At 56.1% G+C, this 16571-nt stretch overlaps 2 protein-coding genes across 5 annotated transcripts; one reads left to right on the forward strand and one right to left on the reverse strand.

Moving 5' to 3' along the window:
• Positions 1 to 147: 147 nt before the first annotated feature.
• On the forward strand, positions 148 to 7250 carry GIPC3 (GIPC PDZ domain containing family member 3). 3 transcript variants are annotated; one of them, XM_019743932.2, is made up of 6 exons: positions 150 to 845; positions 1592 to 1777; positions 1890 to 2070; positions 3473 to 3585; positions 3861 to 3942; positions 4070 to 4370. In XM_019743932.2, the coding sequence occupies exons 1-6, from the start codon at positions 621 to 623 to the stop codon at positions 4219 to 4221; spliced, it is 939 nt and encodes a 312-aa protein (XP_019599491.2). In that variant the 5' UTR covers positions 150 to 620; the 3' UTR covers positions 4222 to 4370. The 3 variants fall into 3 exon arrangements, with proteins under 3 accessions (XP_074193683.1, XP_019599491.2, XP_074193681.1); XM_074337580.1 differs by having other exon boundaries at positions 156 to 845; positions 3861 to 3955; positions 4070 to 7250; XM_074337582.1 differs by lacking the exon at positions 3861 to 3942 and having other exon boundaries at positions 148 to 845; positions 4070 to 4261.
• A 175-nt stretch (positions 7251 to 7425) lies between these two features.
• On the reverse strand, positions 7426 to 15838 carry TBXA2R (thromboxane A2 receptor). 2 transcript variants are annotated; one of them, XM_019744276.2, is made up of 3 exons: positions 15212 to 15838; positions 9642 to 10510; positions 7426 to 8584 (listed from the first exon to the last, which is right to left on the reverse strand). In XM_019744276.2, exons 2-3 carry the CDS (start codon positions 10425 to 10427, stop codon positions 8339 to 8341), a joined length of 1032 nt encoding a protein of 343 aa, XP_019599835.1. In that variant the 5' UTR covers positions 10428 to 10510; positions 15212 to 15838; the 3' UTR covers positions 7426 to 8338. The 2 variants fall into 2 exon arrangements, with proteins under 2 accessions (XP_019599835.1, XP_019599834.1); XM_019744275.2 differs by having other exon boundaries at positions 15232 to 15837.
• Between the last annotated feature and the right edge of the window lie 733 nt (positions 15839 to 16571).

Genomic DNA, 16571 nt, shown 5'->3' on the forward strand with positions numbered 1-16571 from the left:
AGCAGGTGCAAAGGCCCTGGGACAGGACCATGTCTGGCATGTTGGAACAGAGAGGAGCTCTCCTGTGGCTGGAGCAGAGTGAGCCAGGAAGAGACTGAGGAAGTGAGGGCAGGGAGGGGACAGGGTAGGTCCTGCAGGGTAGTGTAGGCTGTGGGGAGGATTTGAGCTTTCATTCTGAGGGAGGTGGGAGACTTGCAGCGCTGTGGGCAGAGATGGGACAGGATGTGGTTTAGGATATACTAGGATGACCCTCCTCCCACCTCCTTGGGCCGTTGCAGGATTAAATTAGCGCGCCTTGCAGAGAGTGAGCGCTCTGGCGCGCTCAGCTGTCCCAGTCCTTATTTGTGATCCGTGTTTTTCCTGGGCCGCTACTCAGGCCCCTGCGGACCGCCCGGCGTCCCCCGGGAGCGTGCAGCTGGCTCTGGCAGGGCCCGAACAGCTGGGGCCCAGCTCCCCCTCTACACCCCACGGTGTCGCCTTCCTGGGCGGCTCGTGTTCCCGGATCCCCTTACACCGGCGGCTCGGCTGTCGCGCCCTGGGCCGGGGGAGGGGAGGCTGCAGGAAACAGTGGATCCAGCGGCGGCGGAGGAGGTGGCCCTGGTGGCCGAGCTCCTCCGGCCATGGAGAGCGCGGCGGCCCGCGAGGCCCGGGGGGCCGAGGCCCCGCGCCCGCCTGCGCCCCCGCCCTCGCCCTCGGAGCCCCCGGCCGCGCCCCGCGCCCGGCCGCGCCTCGTCTTCCGCACGCAGCTGGCGCACGGCAGCCCCACCGGCAAGATCGAGGGCTTCACCAACGTCCGCGAGCTCTATGCCAAGATCGCTGAAGCATTTGGGATCGCGCCCACCGAGGTGAGGGCCCTGGACCCCCAGCGACCGACTGGGCTGACCAGGGGTAGGGGTGGAGCTTGGACCCCTGATCTGTGGGCCTCGGATCCCCCATTCCTGGATGGAGGGAACCCGATCTCCGGATCTCAGAGACCTGCTTCTCAGATCCAGAGGTGCCCATACCCTGGGGATGAACCCTTTGCACAAAAGATGAGCAGGTTTTAAGCTTAGTGGGTCCCTAAATGTTCTGGAACTCACTCCACCCACCCAGCTAGGGTGGATCCCAGCCCTCAGGTAAACGCCTCTGTGGTTCCTGGGCGCGGCTGGGGCCTAGTATTCCAGGCAGCCCCCCTCCAGACGAGACGCGGGAGGCTGTCGGGGTCAGGAGCTGGGCTGCAGAGCGGTGCGCTTCGCAGCCCCCAGGGGGCGCCAGCACATACAGAAAGGCCTGAAAAAAGATGGTCTGGGGGTCACCTCACCAAAGGGTTAAAATTGGAAACCTGCGGGGCTGGAGAGAGGGGGTCTCTTCCTGCCCAAAGACTCCTCACCCTGCTCCCCATTCTAGGGGCCCCAATCTCTTTCTCTCCCCTCATCCCATTCTGAGGGTCCCATGGGTGGGATCCTGGTGGCCAGGTGACTGGGCCAGTTTTATGCCTCTTTGTGTCTCGGTTTCCCTATCAGGACACTGAGCCCATTGGCTGGTGGTCCTGCGCAGACAGTGGGGGATGAGCGCTGTCATTAATACTAGACTCCCCCTCCCCTCGGGACAGATCTTATTCTGCACCCTAAATAGCCACAAAGTGGACATGCAGAAACTCCTGGGAGGCCAGATAGGGCTGGAGGACTTTATCTTTGCGCATGTGCGCGGTGAGACCAAGGAGGTGGAGGTAACGAAGACGGAGGACGCCCTGGGGCTGACCATCACGGACAACGGGGCCGGCTACGCCTTCATCAAGGTGCCTGCGGGGGTGGGAGGAGGGGACTCCCCGACTGCTCGGTGAACTGGTTTAAGTGGGCTCTGGAGACCAGGGAAGGGGTTGTCCCGCAAGTGACTTTGAGTCCCTGCAGAGGATCAAGGAGGGCAGCATCATCAACAGAATTGAGGCTGTGTGCGTGGGTGATAGCATCGAAGCCATCAACGACCACTCCATCGTCGGCTGCCGCCACTACGAAGTCGCCAAGATGCTCCGTGAGCTGCCCAAGTCCCAGCCCTTCACCCTGCGCCTGGTGCAGCCCAAGAGAGCCTTTGGTGAGGGCCACCTGTCTGGTGGGGGGCGCTCATCCGGGAATGGGTTATCTGCATGTCCAGGAAGGGTGAGGGTGGGAAGATGGGATGGGACAGAAGGTTCTAGATGCCTCTGATGAGCTTCTGGCACTGTGTCAGTGTGTCTGGGGTGGAGGGACATAGGGGGAAGTTTGGGAAGATCAGGAAAGAGGAGGTGTCCAGATCTATTTTGTCACCTGGCTGGGAGATCTTAAAGGACTGCTTTGAGGCTACAGTGAGTTCCAGAGAATGGTTTTCTTTTCTTTTTTTTCCTTCTTCCGCCTCCCCCACCCCCACCCCCACCCCCACCCCAACCCTCCCAACTCCGATTCAAGCTGTTGTTTCGCAGTCTAGTTGTATAGGACACAGCTCCCCGGCCCATGCTGGCGTTATGAGCCTTGCGCTCCCCCTGGCTGAGGCAGCTCACCGCAGCCCAGCTCCAGGGGGAGCTGTTGTTCACAATCTTAGCTGTAGGGGGCGCAGCTCATTGGCCCATGTGAGAATAAACCCGGCAACCTCGGCGTTGTTAGGAGACCGGCGCTCCAGCCACCTGAAGAATGGTTTCAAAGTGAGTTCTAGAATGGTGCTTTTCAAAGAGAAGTCTGCAGTTGGTCCATGGATGAGATAAGGAGCTTGCCCTAGAAGTGGGCTTCTTAACCTCAGTACTATTGACGTTGGGGGGCCAGATCACTGTGGTGGGCACATCTTGGGCACTGTAGGGTGTTAAGCAGCACCTCTGGCTTTGACCCAACAGATGTCAGTGGCTCCCCCAAGTTGTGACAACCAAAAATGCCTCAGATATTGTCAATGTCCCCTTAAGGACAATCACGCCTCTGCTACCACCGGCTTGAGAACCCCCGGTCTAGAGCGGTGATTACCCTGGTTTGTTGAGCAGACTTTTTTTCATGGCTAGACCTACTCAAGAAAGGATGGTGTATGTTCATTCCATTCTGGCACAGCCTTCTTCTCTCATCGTGGACTGACACTTTGAGCAGCACTGTTCTAGAACAAGAAGTTCTAGAAGTGCCCTGGTATATCTGGAGAAAGACCCCAAGGAGAGTGGGACAGGATGGGATTCTAGATATACTCTGTTTCATGGCAATGAACTCTGAAGGCCATTCCTAAAAGTTAGGAACAACCAGTCGTAGGGCAACCTTCTGGCCACAGGAGGGTCTCAAGTCCCTTCTAGAGAGTCACTTTAAGACGAGGAGGGAAATTTGGGGGAAGATAGGATTTCAAGCAAAGTCTCTAAAGATATACCCATAGACATAAGGAGGCCTTTGAAGGATAAGAAGGTTCTGGAAAGTCTCAGCTGGTGGCTTCCCAGTATTTACAAAGAGTGGATCCACCCAGAACACATGCCCCTCCCCCACACTGTCCCCTCCAGATATGATTGGCCAGAGGAGCCGGAGCAGCAAATGCCCCGTGGAAGCAAAAGTGACCAGCGGGCGGGAGACCCTACGACTTCGTTCTGGGGGGGCCGCCACAGTAGAGGAAGTGGTGAGTGAAGGGCAAGGGGGTCTTCAGGGGCTCTTGCACCTAGAGCTCTGCTGCTAAGTCACTGTGACCTTAGGTAAGACCTTCTCCTTCACCCAGCTTCAATTTCTCCATCTGCAAAATGGGTCTCCGTGGTGAGGCAGGGCAATAGTGGTTGTACAGAAGCATTGACACGTGAGGTCTCAGCCTGCTCTCACCCAGGGGGTGGGCCCAGGAAGGGGATGGGCTGGAGGACAGCCGAGATTCTGACCCTCTGCTTTGTCCCCCTACACACCCAGCCCAGTGAATTTGAGGAGGAGGCATCTCGGAGGGTGGATGACCTGCTAGAGAGTTACATGGGCATTCGGGACCCAGAGCTGGGTAAGGGGCCAGGGTAAGCCGGGTGGACCCTGGGGGGAGGCAAGCCCACAGGGAGGAGGTAGGGAGTCCCAAGGGGAAGATGGGGCCCCAAGAGCACCCTTACCCACTTCCCCTCCCGCTCTGGCAGCATCCACCATGGTGGAGACATCCAAGAAGACGACGAGCGTTCAGGAGTTTGCGCGCCACTTAGACTCCGTCTTGGGCGAGTTCGCCTTTCCGGACGAGTTTGTGGTGGAGGTGTGGGCCGCCATCGGCGAGGCCAGGGAGGCCTGTGGCTAGTCTGTCCTGGGGCCGAGCGCAGCCCCAGCCCGGAGGCCAGTCCCCTTCCCCAGCCCTGCCGGCCGGTTCCCGAAGCCCAGCCCTGCTCCAGAGCCCAGCCCAGATCTGAGACCCAGCCCTCCTCTAGAGCCCAGGCCGGCTCTGAGACCCAGGTCATCTCTAGAACCTATACCAGTTCTGAGACCAAGCCCAGCTCTGAGACCAAGCCCTACTCTAGACTCCAAGCCAGCTCTGAGGCCAAGTTCATCTCTAGAACCTCACCTGGTTCTGAGACCCAACCCAGCTCTAGAACCCAGGCTAGCTCTGAAACCAAATTCACCTCTAGAATCCATACCAGTTCCGAGACCAAGCCCAGCTCTGAGACAAAGCCCTGTTCTAGAACCAAGCTCAGTTCTGAGACCAAGCCCTGTTCTAGACCCCAGACCAGCTCTGAGACTAAGTTCATCTCTAGAACCTCGTCTGGTTCTGAGACCCAACCCAGCTCCAGAGCTCAGCCGAGTTCCAAAACCCAGCCCTCCTCTAGAACCCAGGACAGCTCTGAGGCCAAGCCAAGCTCTGGCACCAAGTTCAGTTCTGGAACCCAGACAAGTTTTAAGACCCAGCCCAGCTTAGAGATCAATCCCAGTTCTGGAAGCCAGCCCAGCTCTATGAACAAACCCGGCCATAAAACTCGACCTGACTCTGGAACTCAAGACAGCTCCATTGCACAGCCATACCTGGACACCCGGTCTAGCTCAGGAACACCAGTTAGTTGTGAAACCCAGGTGAGACTCAAGAAGCAGCCCAGCTACAAAAGCCATGTCAGCTCAGGATTCAAAGACGGCTCCCAAACTCAACCCTATTTACAAACCCAGACCAGCTCAGGAACCCAGATGTATGCAGCACCTCAGTCCAGATCCAGAACCCAACCGTACTCTAAATCCCCGCTGCACTCAAGTATCCACCCCCATTCTGGGGCCCAATCCAGCTCCAGTGAGGAGTCCAGCTCAGAGACTGACCCCAGATCTAGATCCCAGCCTTCTGCTACAACCAGACCCATCTCCAGAATCCAGACAAGCTCTGAAACACCACCCATCTCTGAGGCTAGGCCTGCCTCCAGAGCTCAGCTTGACACTGAGTCCCGCTCTCACTGCAGTAAGCAGACCAGCTTTACAATGCCATCTGACTCTAAGACCCAGACCAACTTCAAGGCTTGGCCAATTTCCAGACCTCAGTCCAGCTCAGGCACCCTACCCAGGCCCAGAATTCAGCTCAGTTCTGGAGCACAGACTGGCTCTGAAATCCCATCCAGCTCCAAAACCCAGTCAGTTGCTGAGACCCAGTTGAGTTCCAGAATCCAGTTAAACTCTGGAATCCAATCTAGTCCTGGGATCCAAACCAATGTAACAACAGACCTAAGCACCACAACACTGTCTCACTCCAAGAGCAGGCCCAGCTCCACAACCCATCCCTGCATAGCTCAATCAATCTCTGGGACTCAGCTCATCTCTGAAACCCTGCCAAGCTCTAGAGACCAGCTCCAGGCCACAACCCAAGGCAGCTCTGGTACTGAGCCAGACTTTGGGAAGCAGACTAGCTCTGGAACTCAGCTCACCTCTAGAGCCCAGCTCAGCTCCAGGATTCGGTTCAACTCTGAGACTCAACCCAACTCTGAAATCCAGACCAGTTCAAGAATACAGCCCAGCTCTGGAAACCACCTTAGTTCTAGAACCCAGCCTGTTTCTGGAACCCAACCCAACTTCAGAACCCAGTCCAGTTCTGGAACCCAGCTCCGTTCTGAGACCCAGCCCAGCTCTGGGATCCAGAACAGTGCAAGAATTCAACCCAGCTCTGGACCCCAGTTCAGCTCCAGAACCCTGTTTAGTACCAGGATTCAGTTCAGCTCTGAGACCCAGCCCAGCTCTGGGACTCAAGCCAGTTCAAGAATGCAGTCTAGTTCCAGAACCCAGCCTATTTCTAGAACCCAAACCAGTTTCAGAACCCAGACCAGTTTTGGAACCCAGTTTGTCTCTGAGACCCATCCCAGCTCTGGAGCCCAGCCCCCCTCTGAGACCCATCCCAGCTCTGGAGCCCAGCCCAGCTCTGAGATCCAGCCCAGCTCTGGAACCCAGGCCAGTTCAAGAATTCAGCCCAGCTCTGGAGCCCAACTCAGCTCTGAAACCCAGCCCAGTTCTGAATTCCAGAGCAGTTCAAGAACTCAGCCCAGCTCTGGAGTCCACTGTAGTTCCAGAACCCAGCCTGTTTCTGAACCCCAATCCAGCTCCAGAAACCAAACCAGCTCAAGAATCCAGCTTAGCTTTAGAAATGGGCTTCGCCCACAGACCCCCGGCCTTGATCCTAGAACCCGGCCTGATTCCACTCCCCAAGCCCGACCTCAGCCCCCAGGCCCACCACCCAGAGCCCTGACTCCAGTTCCTAGCAAAGTACCTCAGCCCCAGCCCCAGCCCCATGATCTGGTACATGGAACCCAGGCCAACATTGGCCTGGGCCGAGGCTCACCAACTTCCCACCTGGCCCCACAGCCACAGGTGCCTTCAGCTCCCCAGAAACCAGCCCTTTTCCCCAAGCCCCAGATGGGGCCCTGTAAGTCCACCCCACCCTCCATATCTGTCATCCCTAGTTCTGCCTCCAGGGTGGCCCTCCTGCAGCCCCAGCCCCCGGAACCTCCAGCTCAGGGGCCTGCCACCTCCCCCATGCTCAGGGAGTTGGGGACTGCTCCATGAGTATCAGAGCCCCTCCCCCATCATGGGGGGTTGTAGCTTGGGAGTGACATAGTTTTGGCCCCTGTGGACCCCATTCCCTTTCCTGCCCTGCTCAGCCCAGGTCCTCCAGAAGCAGCAGGTGACCTCATTCCCCTACAGGCAGGGGGAGGAAGAGTGGAAACAGGGGCTTCAGTTTCACTGGACCAGGCTCTGGGAGGTGTAAGCAGATCCCATGTCTGTGGAGGGGAAAGAGGGGGGTCAGGGGATGGTTTGTTCTTCATGTACCTCGAGGGCTCGTGGGGAATAAAGGCACCTCCCACCCCTGCAGCCAGGTGTGTTGTTTTGGGGGCAGTTTGGGGAAGAGCAGAGGAAGGGCCTGGGAGGCTATGACAACGCTGGCTTCTTAAGTCCCTACTGTGTGCCAGGTGCTTTGTAAGTACTCACTGTGCATGTGATCATGTACTTGAATATACATAGCGCGCCTCAAAAGCTCAGTCGTTCGTCCATTCAGTGGATCTTTATTGAGCACCGACTATTGGCCTGGTGCTGTTTGTTCAAGGCATTGGGAGTCTGACTGTTGAGCAGATGAATGGCTGAATAAGCTTATGAGAGAGTGACTCATCTGGAGCGGACGAAGCAGGTGTTACTCTGTGGTTTTGTGTGTGTCTCTCCTTCTTTTCCTCATCTGGGTTTAATACCAGAACACTCTGTAGGGGCTGTAGGGAGGATTCCAGGAGATCTGACCTGTAAAGTGCTTGGTAAAGACTCAGTAAAGGAGGTGGGGAGAGGAGCCAGAAGCCCGCCTTGTCCTCTCTGCCCTTCCCCCACAGCCCCACCTGCTCTCACTCTCAGCTGCCACACCATTGATAGCAATCTGATGCACCAAACTTCAATGACTGATGACGACGCCAAAGGAAAATAAAGCCAGGTGGAGATATGTCTTGGCAAGAGACGGGGTGTCCTTTGTGTTCACATTCAATCTTTTCTAGACAGAGCCTTCTCAGGTTAGGGTGTCAAAGGGGATCAACTGTACCCCAGAGAGTCAGTCATATTCAGGGGTCAGAATCCTCCATTTCCTGAGGACTTCTGGAAGGGAGGCTTACAAGTCTAATTGCTGTCAGACACTCTCCCTACATGCCCACTCCCCCTTCCTGGGGTTGGGAGGGGGGCTGAGAGAGGACAGGCCTTGGAAAGGGGATCAGGAAAGAGTTGGGGGTGGTCCCCAGGGTTGATGGAAGACAGATCATGGTTCTGCCACTCAAACTCTGTGTCTATCCGCCACTCCCGGCTCCTGGACTTCAGAATGGGTCGATATGACCATCAGGGAGGACCGAGGTTGAATGGGGGACACGCGGGCAGGATGTTCTGTCTGGCTGTCCTTTCAGAGCCACACCAATCAATGTCCACCTCTGGCCCTATGCCATGGTGGGCCTCCGGGTGAGCTGGGGCTGCAGGGAGAGCGACCTGGGCCGTGTGCTTAGGCGAGGGTGGAGACGCCGGATCACGGCTCGGCGGAACAAGATGTACACCCACGGGTCCAGGATCTGGTTCCATGTGGCCACGCGCAGGTAAATGAGCAGCTCTTGCTCGGTGGCTCGGGACAGCTGCCCAGAGGGGCTCATGGCTGGCGGGCTCCGCAGCACCGTCTGGGCGATGAAGACCTGCAGAGAGCCAGAGTGGTTAGCCAGGAGTCAGGCCGGCTGCCAGCCCAGCCCCTCTACCAACTCCCGGGGTCCCTGAGATCAAGTGCCAATTCTGTCACTGCTTTGCTGTGTGACCTTGGGAGAGCTGCCAGACCTTTCTGCGCTTTAGTTGATGTGGCTGCAAAACAGCAGACTTTTCCTGCTCCTCTCCTGAGTACGATTAAACATGGTGGAAAAGAATACTTGCAGGTGCAAACAGAATTACTGTTAAGGCCAGAGTTGTTATTCTATTAAGCATCTTATATCTTATAAACATTTTATAATATAATACAACTATAGTATAAATTGTATATGAAATAATTTTTATATTTCATTTTAAAGGATTGTATGTTGTATTAAAATTTATGTTATATAACATATTTATGACAAATAGTTGTATATTAAATAATTTTTCTATTAAATTCTAGAATAAATTATTTTCATATAGTTTACTAAGTATTGGATTCTATATTTAATATTACATAACATGTGATATAATATTTACAAAATGATTATATAACAGAATATAATTATCTAAAAATTAATATATTGTTAATTATAATAGTTATATATTATGTAGCATTTAACAGTTATATATAACATGTAATTATATATTACATAGTAATTGATAAAATTATTAATTATAATGCAACACAATTATAATATGTATTATATTTTATAATTAAAAACTATATTATGTAAAATATAATTATAACTCATATTGTAGTAAATGTATTAGATTAAAACAAATTATTATATTAAAATTCTATTAAAATGACTTCCTGAGTCCTACTGTGTGCTGGGCGAGGCTTTGGACCTGCAATGGACAAGGCAGACCCAGTCTCGCCCCCAGTTTCGGGGTTTTCTGCATCTTGCTCACGAGCTCCTCAAGGAAGAGAACACTTGAACAGTGGGATGTGTGCCCACATTTTCTTGGGTAGGTGAGACCTGAGGCTTTAAATCCATTCTGAATGAACCAAGGCCTGGTCACCAAGGGTGGCAGGAACCTCCGGCAGACCCTGTACCCGCCACTCACCAGCAGTGGCATCCAGCAGACGCTGGCCACCACCATGATGCCCATGAGCTGAGCCATCATCTCGACCTCGCAGTCCCGTGGGCGTTGCTGGGCGGCCTCCTGCCCGTGGTAGACATGGCACAGAGTGGCCACGCTGATCGTGTTGAGCAGGAAGGACAAACCCACCGAGAAGCTGCCGAGGAGCGAGAACAGCAGGCCAAAGGCCACGTCCCCGGGCTCGGGGCCCAGCGTGAGGAAGCACCAGGAGCCCGGGTACTGCATGGTGTAGCGGCCCACGCCCAGCAGAGGCAGCAGGCCCAGTGCCAGTGCGGTGGCCCATACCAGCCCCACGGTGGCCCAGGCACGGCGCTGTGAGGTGGACGCCGGGCGCGAGAAGGGCCGCGTGATGCCCAGGTAGCGTTCTGAGGCCATGGCGGCTCCCAGCAGCAGTGGGCACAGGCCGAAGAAGACCATGACGACGCCGAAGAAGCGGCAGAGACGGCAGCTGGGGTCCACGGCACGCCAGTCGAAGAGGACAGCGTGCTGGGACACCACAATGGCACCCGTGATCAGCAGCCCCATGAAGTCGGTGAGGACCAGGCCGCAGAGGAAGGTGAGGAAGGAAGAGCGCGAGTGCGAGCTGCCCTGCCTGGCCCTTGCCAGCACGCTCAGGGCCAGCAGGTTGGAGGCCAGGCCCACCAGGCAAAAGGAGGCCGCGAACCAGGGAGAGGCGATCAGGCGCCGATCCTCCAGCGTAATGTTTGTTGGCCGGAAACAGGGCCGCAGAGAGCTGCCATTGTGCCACATGGCGCTAGAGTGCGGTGGGAAGGGTCAGCACCTCATTGGGCTGAGACTGTAGGTGGGGTGGGCTGGCACTGGCTCAGGCACACCTGGCAGGAGTGAAGAGAAAAATTTTCTGATGATTAGTTCTGCATTTTAATCTGAATGGCCCTGGTGAACTCCTATACAACCTTCAATGCCCCAACTCAAATACTCCCTTCTTAAGGAAGCCTTTCCTGACTTATCTCACTCTGCAGTCATAAGTTTTACTATTATTACTGCCTCCAGCTCTGTCCTGCCCCAAACTCAGTGACCCTCACGGGTGAGGACCAGTGCTGTCTCCTATGGGACCCTTGGAGGACACCAGTTAGTATCTGCTGGGTCACAGAGATGGGCTGAGAAGCCCTAGCTTTGAACTCCAGCCCTGGCTTTGAACTCCAGCCCTGGCTCCCACTGCGCGACCCCAGACAAGCAATTTTTTCTTTCTGAGCTTCTGTTTCTGGGCTGGTCTCCTATTCAAGCCTTTGGCGGGACCACAGCATCCAGGACAGATTGCAGCTGCTGTAAGACAGGATGTGTCCAGGGTGGGGAGGACAGCTGGCTGTTGGCCAGAGGTCGTTGGCTTTTGCACTGGCCCTGAGGTCAGCCTCATAGGTCACAATTTCTCTTTAAAAGCATGAGGACAAGTCCCAGCCATTGGTGTTTTAGGGAGATTCTTCCTCACACATTTTAAAGTCATGTGGATTCTTTTCCCCCTCATTTTCATGGCATCGCTTTTATAATAAGAAATAAACCCAGAGATCCAGTCATTCTGGGAACAAAAAACAGCTCATTTGGAGCAACAGGTTCCCCCAGTACAGACTATAACCAGCACCAGGAGGACCCGTCACCCCACGTGGGGCTGGTGGAGAAAACCAGACAAACATCTGGGCCTGGGTGACACAAGTGTGGACAAATTGGCCAGATATGCGGATGTCAAATAGCAATAAAATGAGATCATTCAAAAAGCAGCTATCAGGGGTGGCCGGTTAGCTCAGCTGGTTAGAGCTCAGGTGCTTTTAGCAACAAGGTTGCCAGTTCGATCCCCACATGGGCCACTGTGAGCTGCGCCCTCCACAACTAAATTGAAACAACTGCTTGACTTGGAGCTGATGGGTCCTGGAAAAACACACTTAAAAATAAACAAAAGTTAAAAAATAAAATATAAAAAGCAGCTCTCAGATCTCAAAAAGGACACACCAGAGAGGACAAAAGATTGCCCGGGGAGACGGGGCTAGCACCTGGGTACCAGCCTTCTGCCCTGGGCACACACCACAAGTCATGCTTGTGTTGGCAGTGAGGGTGTACCTGGTGGAGGGATCAGAGTGGGCAAAGTTGGGGAGGCGGGACTGTGGGAGGGATGGAGGAACCAGGTGCAAACTGTGGCACAGAGAGGTTAACTAACTTGTCCAAGGTCATGCAGCCTGGCCAGAGCTGATCTGAGGTTTAAACTCCAGTCTCATTACATATACATGTGTGTAAGTGATTCAAAAGTCTGCTCATCAGACAGAAGCTGATGCCAGGTGGGTGTGGGCATTTGCAATCATTGGAATTTTCTTTAAGGAGGGATAGAATTTTCTTTTTTCTTTAAAAAAAAAAGTTTTTTATTGGGGAATATTGGGGAACAGTGCGTTTTTCTAGGACCTATTAGCTCTATGTCAAGTCGTTTTTTTTTTCAACCTAGTTGTGGGGGTGGTGGGCACAGCTCACTGGCCCATGTGGGAATTGAACCAGCGACCTTGGTGTTATGAGCACTGTACTCTAACCACTGAGCAAACTGGCCGCCTGGGATAGAATTTTCTAAAAAGTTGGTCAGACCAGATTCAAATACTGGATTTGCATGTATCCTCTCACTGCTATTGGGCTCCTCATATCCCCACTCCGAGCCTCAGTTTCCCTTCTTGTAAAATGGGGCTCATGGTGGGAATGAGTTCATCTGGGTACAGGACTTAGGACATTGTGGGTGCTCAGTTCGTGCAAATGTGTCCAGCGGGTAGCTGCCAGCCCTCATTCCCCATCTCCATAATTGGCGCCTTGGCCTGGCCCCTTGGCTCCACAACTCCTTATCTAGTCTCATAAATTATCCAGCTCCTGACAGCTGCCCTGAGCTTCCCTCCCAGGCTCAGGGCCAAAGCCACCACCACTTTGGTGGGAACGGGGCCTCCAGTGGAGAAACAGAGGCCCAGGAAGGTGGGGTGGGTGGACGGGCTGCTTTCCACAGTGACTGGTGACCTTAGACCTCCACTGCGGGCTAGGGGCGTCCTCCTTGCCATCTCAGATTTGGCCTGCACTTGAATTTCTCCTGAGAAATGGCGCTCCCTCCCTCGAGAGCTGGTATGCGCCGTTTCTGAACATTCTTGGGGACTTAGGCTGCGCCTGCAGCCACTGCCCTGGCCTCTGCATCGAGTGACCGTCAGCCCCTCCTGGGTCTTAGTTCCTTGGTCCCCACCCTCCTGCAGGAGCTCCTACACCACTCACGCACCCGGGTACACACATCCCTGAGACTACCTCACGCTCCCCAAGTCTGGGAACAAACTTGTGACCCCGAGCCTATGGTCTGGGGGAGGCTGGAAACTGGCACAACTCCCTCTGGCCACAGCCTGTGGTTTCCAGTACCTCCGCCCCACCCCCCACCCCACGGGTTCAGGTGATAGTGGCCATCTCAAGTTCCCCAGGCAAGCGGGCCAGTAGGGGCACCTGGCAAGTCCTCCCCTTCCCTTCCGACATTGGCCAGGGGGGCTGGCAGGCCTCCTACCCTGCAAGGAACCATTGAAGTGGTGCTGTGTGGCCACTGGGGGAATCCATCTCCCTCTCTGTTCCTCATGGGAGGCATGGACTCCAGGTTCTCACCCCAGATTTGCTGGACAAACCCAGGATTCCATGACCCAAGAGTGGAAGTTTTGGACTTTGAAGGTCCAGGCTTCTGGAATTTGAATGAGTTCCCAGTTCTGGAAACTGGAAAGCCTCCAGAGTCTAGAATTCCAAGGGGCTGAGGTTCCAGAACTTTGATAGGAGGTTGGCTGGGTCCTGGGTTCCAGAAATCTCTGTCTCAGCAACTGGCTCCTTATTGGAGCCTGGACAATTGGTTTTCTCTCATCTCACGTCGCTGAGGCTGGTGGGGTTTCCATCCATCCCTGTGTTTGGGGCCTGGGCACTGGCATCAGCCAGGCCCCCAGTGGAATGTGATTCTTTGGTTCCCAAGCTCCAGGCCCCTCCTCTGACTGATCGTCCATCATCGACTACCCCACTTTCCTCCTCCCCGCCCCAGCAAGCCATCCGCTTCTCAACTATTCCCTCTCCCACTCTACACCCCACCTCACCCCCTGGCCTGCCAAGCCTGCCTGTCCCCATGCCTGGGACCCACCCAGCCTTCCCCAGGGGTGATGCTGACCTCAGACAAGCTCCCTGATCTGCCACTGCCAAGCTGGGGGCTCAACCTTGCCGAGCCTCAGTTTCCCCACTCTGTGAAATGGCAGGAACACCGACTCTCCTGCTGGCATTCTGGCTAGTCTTCCCAGGCCTGACTTACTCCTGCCAGGAGCCTTTGCCTCAGCTGTGCCCCCTGCCTGGTATGCCCTTTCTGCTCCTGGCTGTGTTCACAGTGTATCTCGTGGCCAGGTGTGGGGGGGTAGGGGGCAGCCAGGCAGGAGCCCTGATATCCTGCCTGACCTAGCCCAGCCCTGCCTCTCAGCGTGTTTCCAACATTTCCTGTCCTCTAACTGCAGACAGTCCAGGAGTCCCAAGACGCCCTTTGGCATGCAAGTGCAGAGCCCAGGTCCATCCCTGCAGCAGTCAGTCCCGGTCAAGGCCTGATGTACGCTGGTACCTCCGTGGGGACCGCCTCTACTCTTGTGTGTGCACATTCATGCGTGCGCGACACACACAGACACACACAGACACACACAGACACACAGACACACACACACACACACACACACACACACACCACACACACACACACACACACACACCACATCAGCCCCAGCCCAGGCCTGATGTGTTCTCCCACATCCAAGGCGACTGCCTCCGCGCCCGTGCGCCCCCCCCACCCCCGTGCGCACGCGCACATGGACTCTCAGTCCCCAGGCCCGCCACGCCTCCCCTCACCACAATGCTCAGTTTCCGGGACCTTTTCCTGTTTGTGACACTAACCAGGCCCCCACCCCGGAGGGTGCAGAGCAGGGGCTCCACAGGCAGCCTGGTTAGGTTGGAGCCGAGCCTCATATGGTCCCTCTGAGCCTCAGTTTCCTTATCTGTTCAATGGGCGTCCTCCCAATGCTCTCCAGTTGAGGCTGCCAGGAGGGCCACACGAGAAGGTGGGTGTGAGGAGGGGCTGGGACCCAGGCCATGGCTGGTGGTTAATGATGGACACAAGAATTACAGTGATCATAAGGACCCACCCGTCATTGTGCACATACACATGTGCACGTGTGCATGTGCACGCGCACACACACACACTTGCCCCAGCCACACCCAGCGCTTTGGCACCCTACGAGCACCACAGCACCCTGAGTGGCCTCGCACAGACACAGGGAAACCCACATACAAACTTTCTCAGCTACACTGGGGTACCGCCACACATGACCACACACGACCCAGGCAGGCAGCAGAGCGCAATGCCACATCCTAGGCACAGACCCGGTCTCACCAATGTCCCAGGACACCCAGCACCTGGCTGCTGTCACTGCCCAGGGAGACATACCCACAGCAGGGCAGGTGACCGCAGGAAACACCCCAGCAACACCTGCCCACTCTCAGACCCCGCCCCTAACCTGGCCAGCTGTGTCTTCACCTGGCGATGATGAAGATGATGATGAATGGATGGGCTGTTCTAGTCCTGGCCGGAAAGCAGGCGGAGCAGGGCGACCCAGACTCCTGGACTCCTGGGTAAACTGAGTCACGGCGGGGGCGGGCCCACGGAGGACCCTGGGGCTGCCAAGTCGCCAGCGGCACAGGACACCCCAGTGTGCGGGGTCCTGGGCAGGAGGGTTGAGGTTACTTCCGGGCTTGGAGGATTCGCGGGGGCTAAAAATAGCTGGGGTAGGGGCACCGCCTTACAGCCCGCGCCCTGTTGGTCTCTATCCGCGTCTCGATGTCTTTCAGTGGGTCTCTCCCTCATAAGCCCCTCCCCCCTGCGCTGGCCACGCCTCAGTCCCTGGCCTGATTGATGGGGATCAGCGGTAGCCCCCCAGCCCGGTGCGGGCACCGCGTAGCCTCTGGGGCACTCGAGGGACCCCACGCCGCAGGGTCATGGATGCGGTAACTAGGGTGGCCAGAGCCTTCCGGGAGGCCCCCCTCCCCCAGCATTTGCCCGCTGTTCCAGCCAGCCCCACTCCAGGCGCTCCTGCCGCATTATTCACTGTCTGGGAAGCACCCGAGGCCGGGATGGGGCGGGGCAGGGTCTGGGCAAGGCAGGGTCAGCTCCCTGGGGTGCCCAGGGGCCCAGGGCTGTGAGCGAGTGAACCCAGTAGGGTTGGTTCTGGCACACAGTAGGTGCCTAATTACTGTAAGGTCGGGTTGAGGCTCCTGCTAGGGCTGGAGGGTTGGGGTGCAGGGTGTTTAGAAGGGAGGGGCGACCAGACTCTCCAGCCAGATGAGTGGGCAGCCTACTGAGAGGGGCCCTCCTGCAGCATGCGAGCTGAGAGGGCTGTGGGTGACCGGTGATGTGAAGGCACTTCCAGGGAGGATCTAGTGAGACAAAGGCTGGGAGTGGGCCTTGGGGCCAGGAGTGGGAAAGCCTCTAGCAGAGCTGCCTGAGTGGGGGTGGGGAGGTTGGTTCCCCCCCCCCCCCCCCCCGCCCCTCTACCCCCCAGTGTAGGGTGAGGAAGAAGGCCTGGAGCCTGTCACTGCAGGAATGATCAGAGGAGGCAGGCAGCAGGAACAGGACTCTGAAATGCGCTCCCCAGGCAGGGTCCGCTTCCTTGAAAGCCCCCAGACATAGTCGGGGCTCTTTGCCAGGGTCTCATCAGCCCAAAGCAGTGAACTCAGGGTGACCAGGCTAGAGCAAAGGCACAGAGGACGGAGGGTTCTACAGGAAAGTGAGAAACTTGAAAGCCCTTCCTGCCCACAGTCCTGGGACCTCAGGTAGGGAGAGGGTCCACAGGCCTGGGCATTGAGGGGTGAACTTGGGCC

The sequence above is a fragment of the Rhinolophus sinicus genome, linkage group LG07 (assembly GCF_036562045.2).
Source record: "Rhinolophus sinicus isolate RSC01 linkage group LG07, ASM3656204v1, whole genome shotgun sequence".
Classification (NCBI taxonomy): Eukaryota; Metazoa; Chordata; class Mammalia; order Chiroptera; family Rhinolophidae; genus Rhinolophus; species Rhinolophus sinicus.

Excerpts from the sequence above, each read along its gene's own strand:
- GIPC3 (XM_074337580.1), top strand. The coding sequence starts at position 621 with ATGGAGAGCGCGGCGGCCCGCGAGGCCCGGGGGGCCGAGGCCCCGCGC. Across the intron at positions 1,778-1,889 it reads CCGGCTACGCCTTCATCAAG|AGGATCAAGGAGGGCAGCAT; the intron begins GTGCCTGCGGGG and ends GAGTCCCTGCAG. Across the intron at positions 3,956-4,069 it reads GAGCTGGGTAAGGGGCCAGG|CATCCACCATGGTGGAGACA; the intron begins GTAAGCCGGGTG and ends CCGCTCTGGCAG.
- TBXA2R (XM_019744276.2), bottom strand. The coding sequence starts at position 10,427 with ATGTGGCACAATGGCAGCTCTCTGCGGCCCTGTTTCCGGCCAACAAAC. Across the intron at positions 8,585-9,641 it reads TCTGCTGGATGCCACTGCTG|GTCTTCATCGCCCAGACGGT; the intron begins GTGAGTGGCGGG and ends GGCTCTCTGCAG.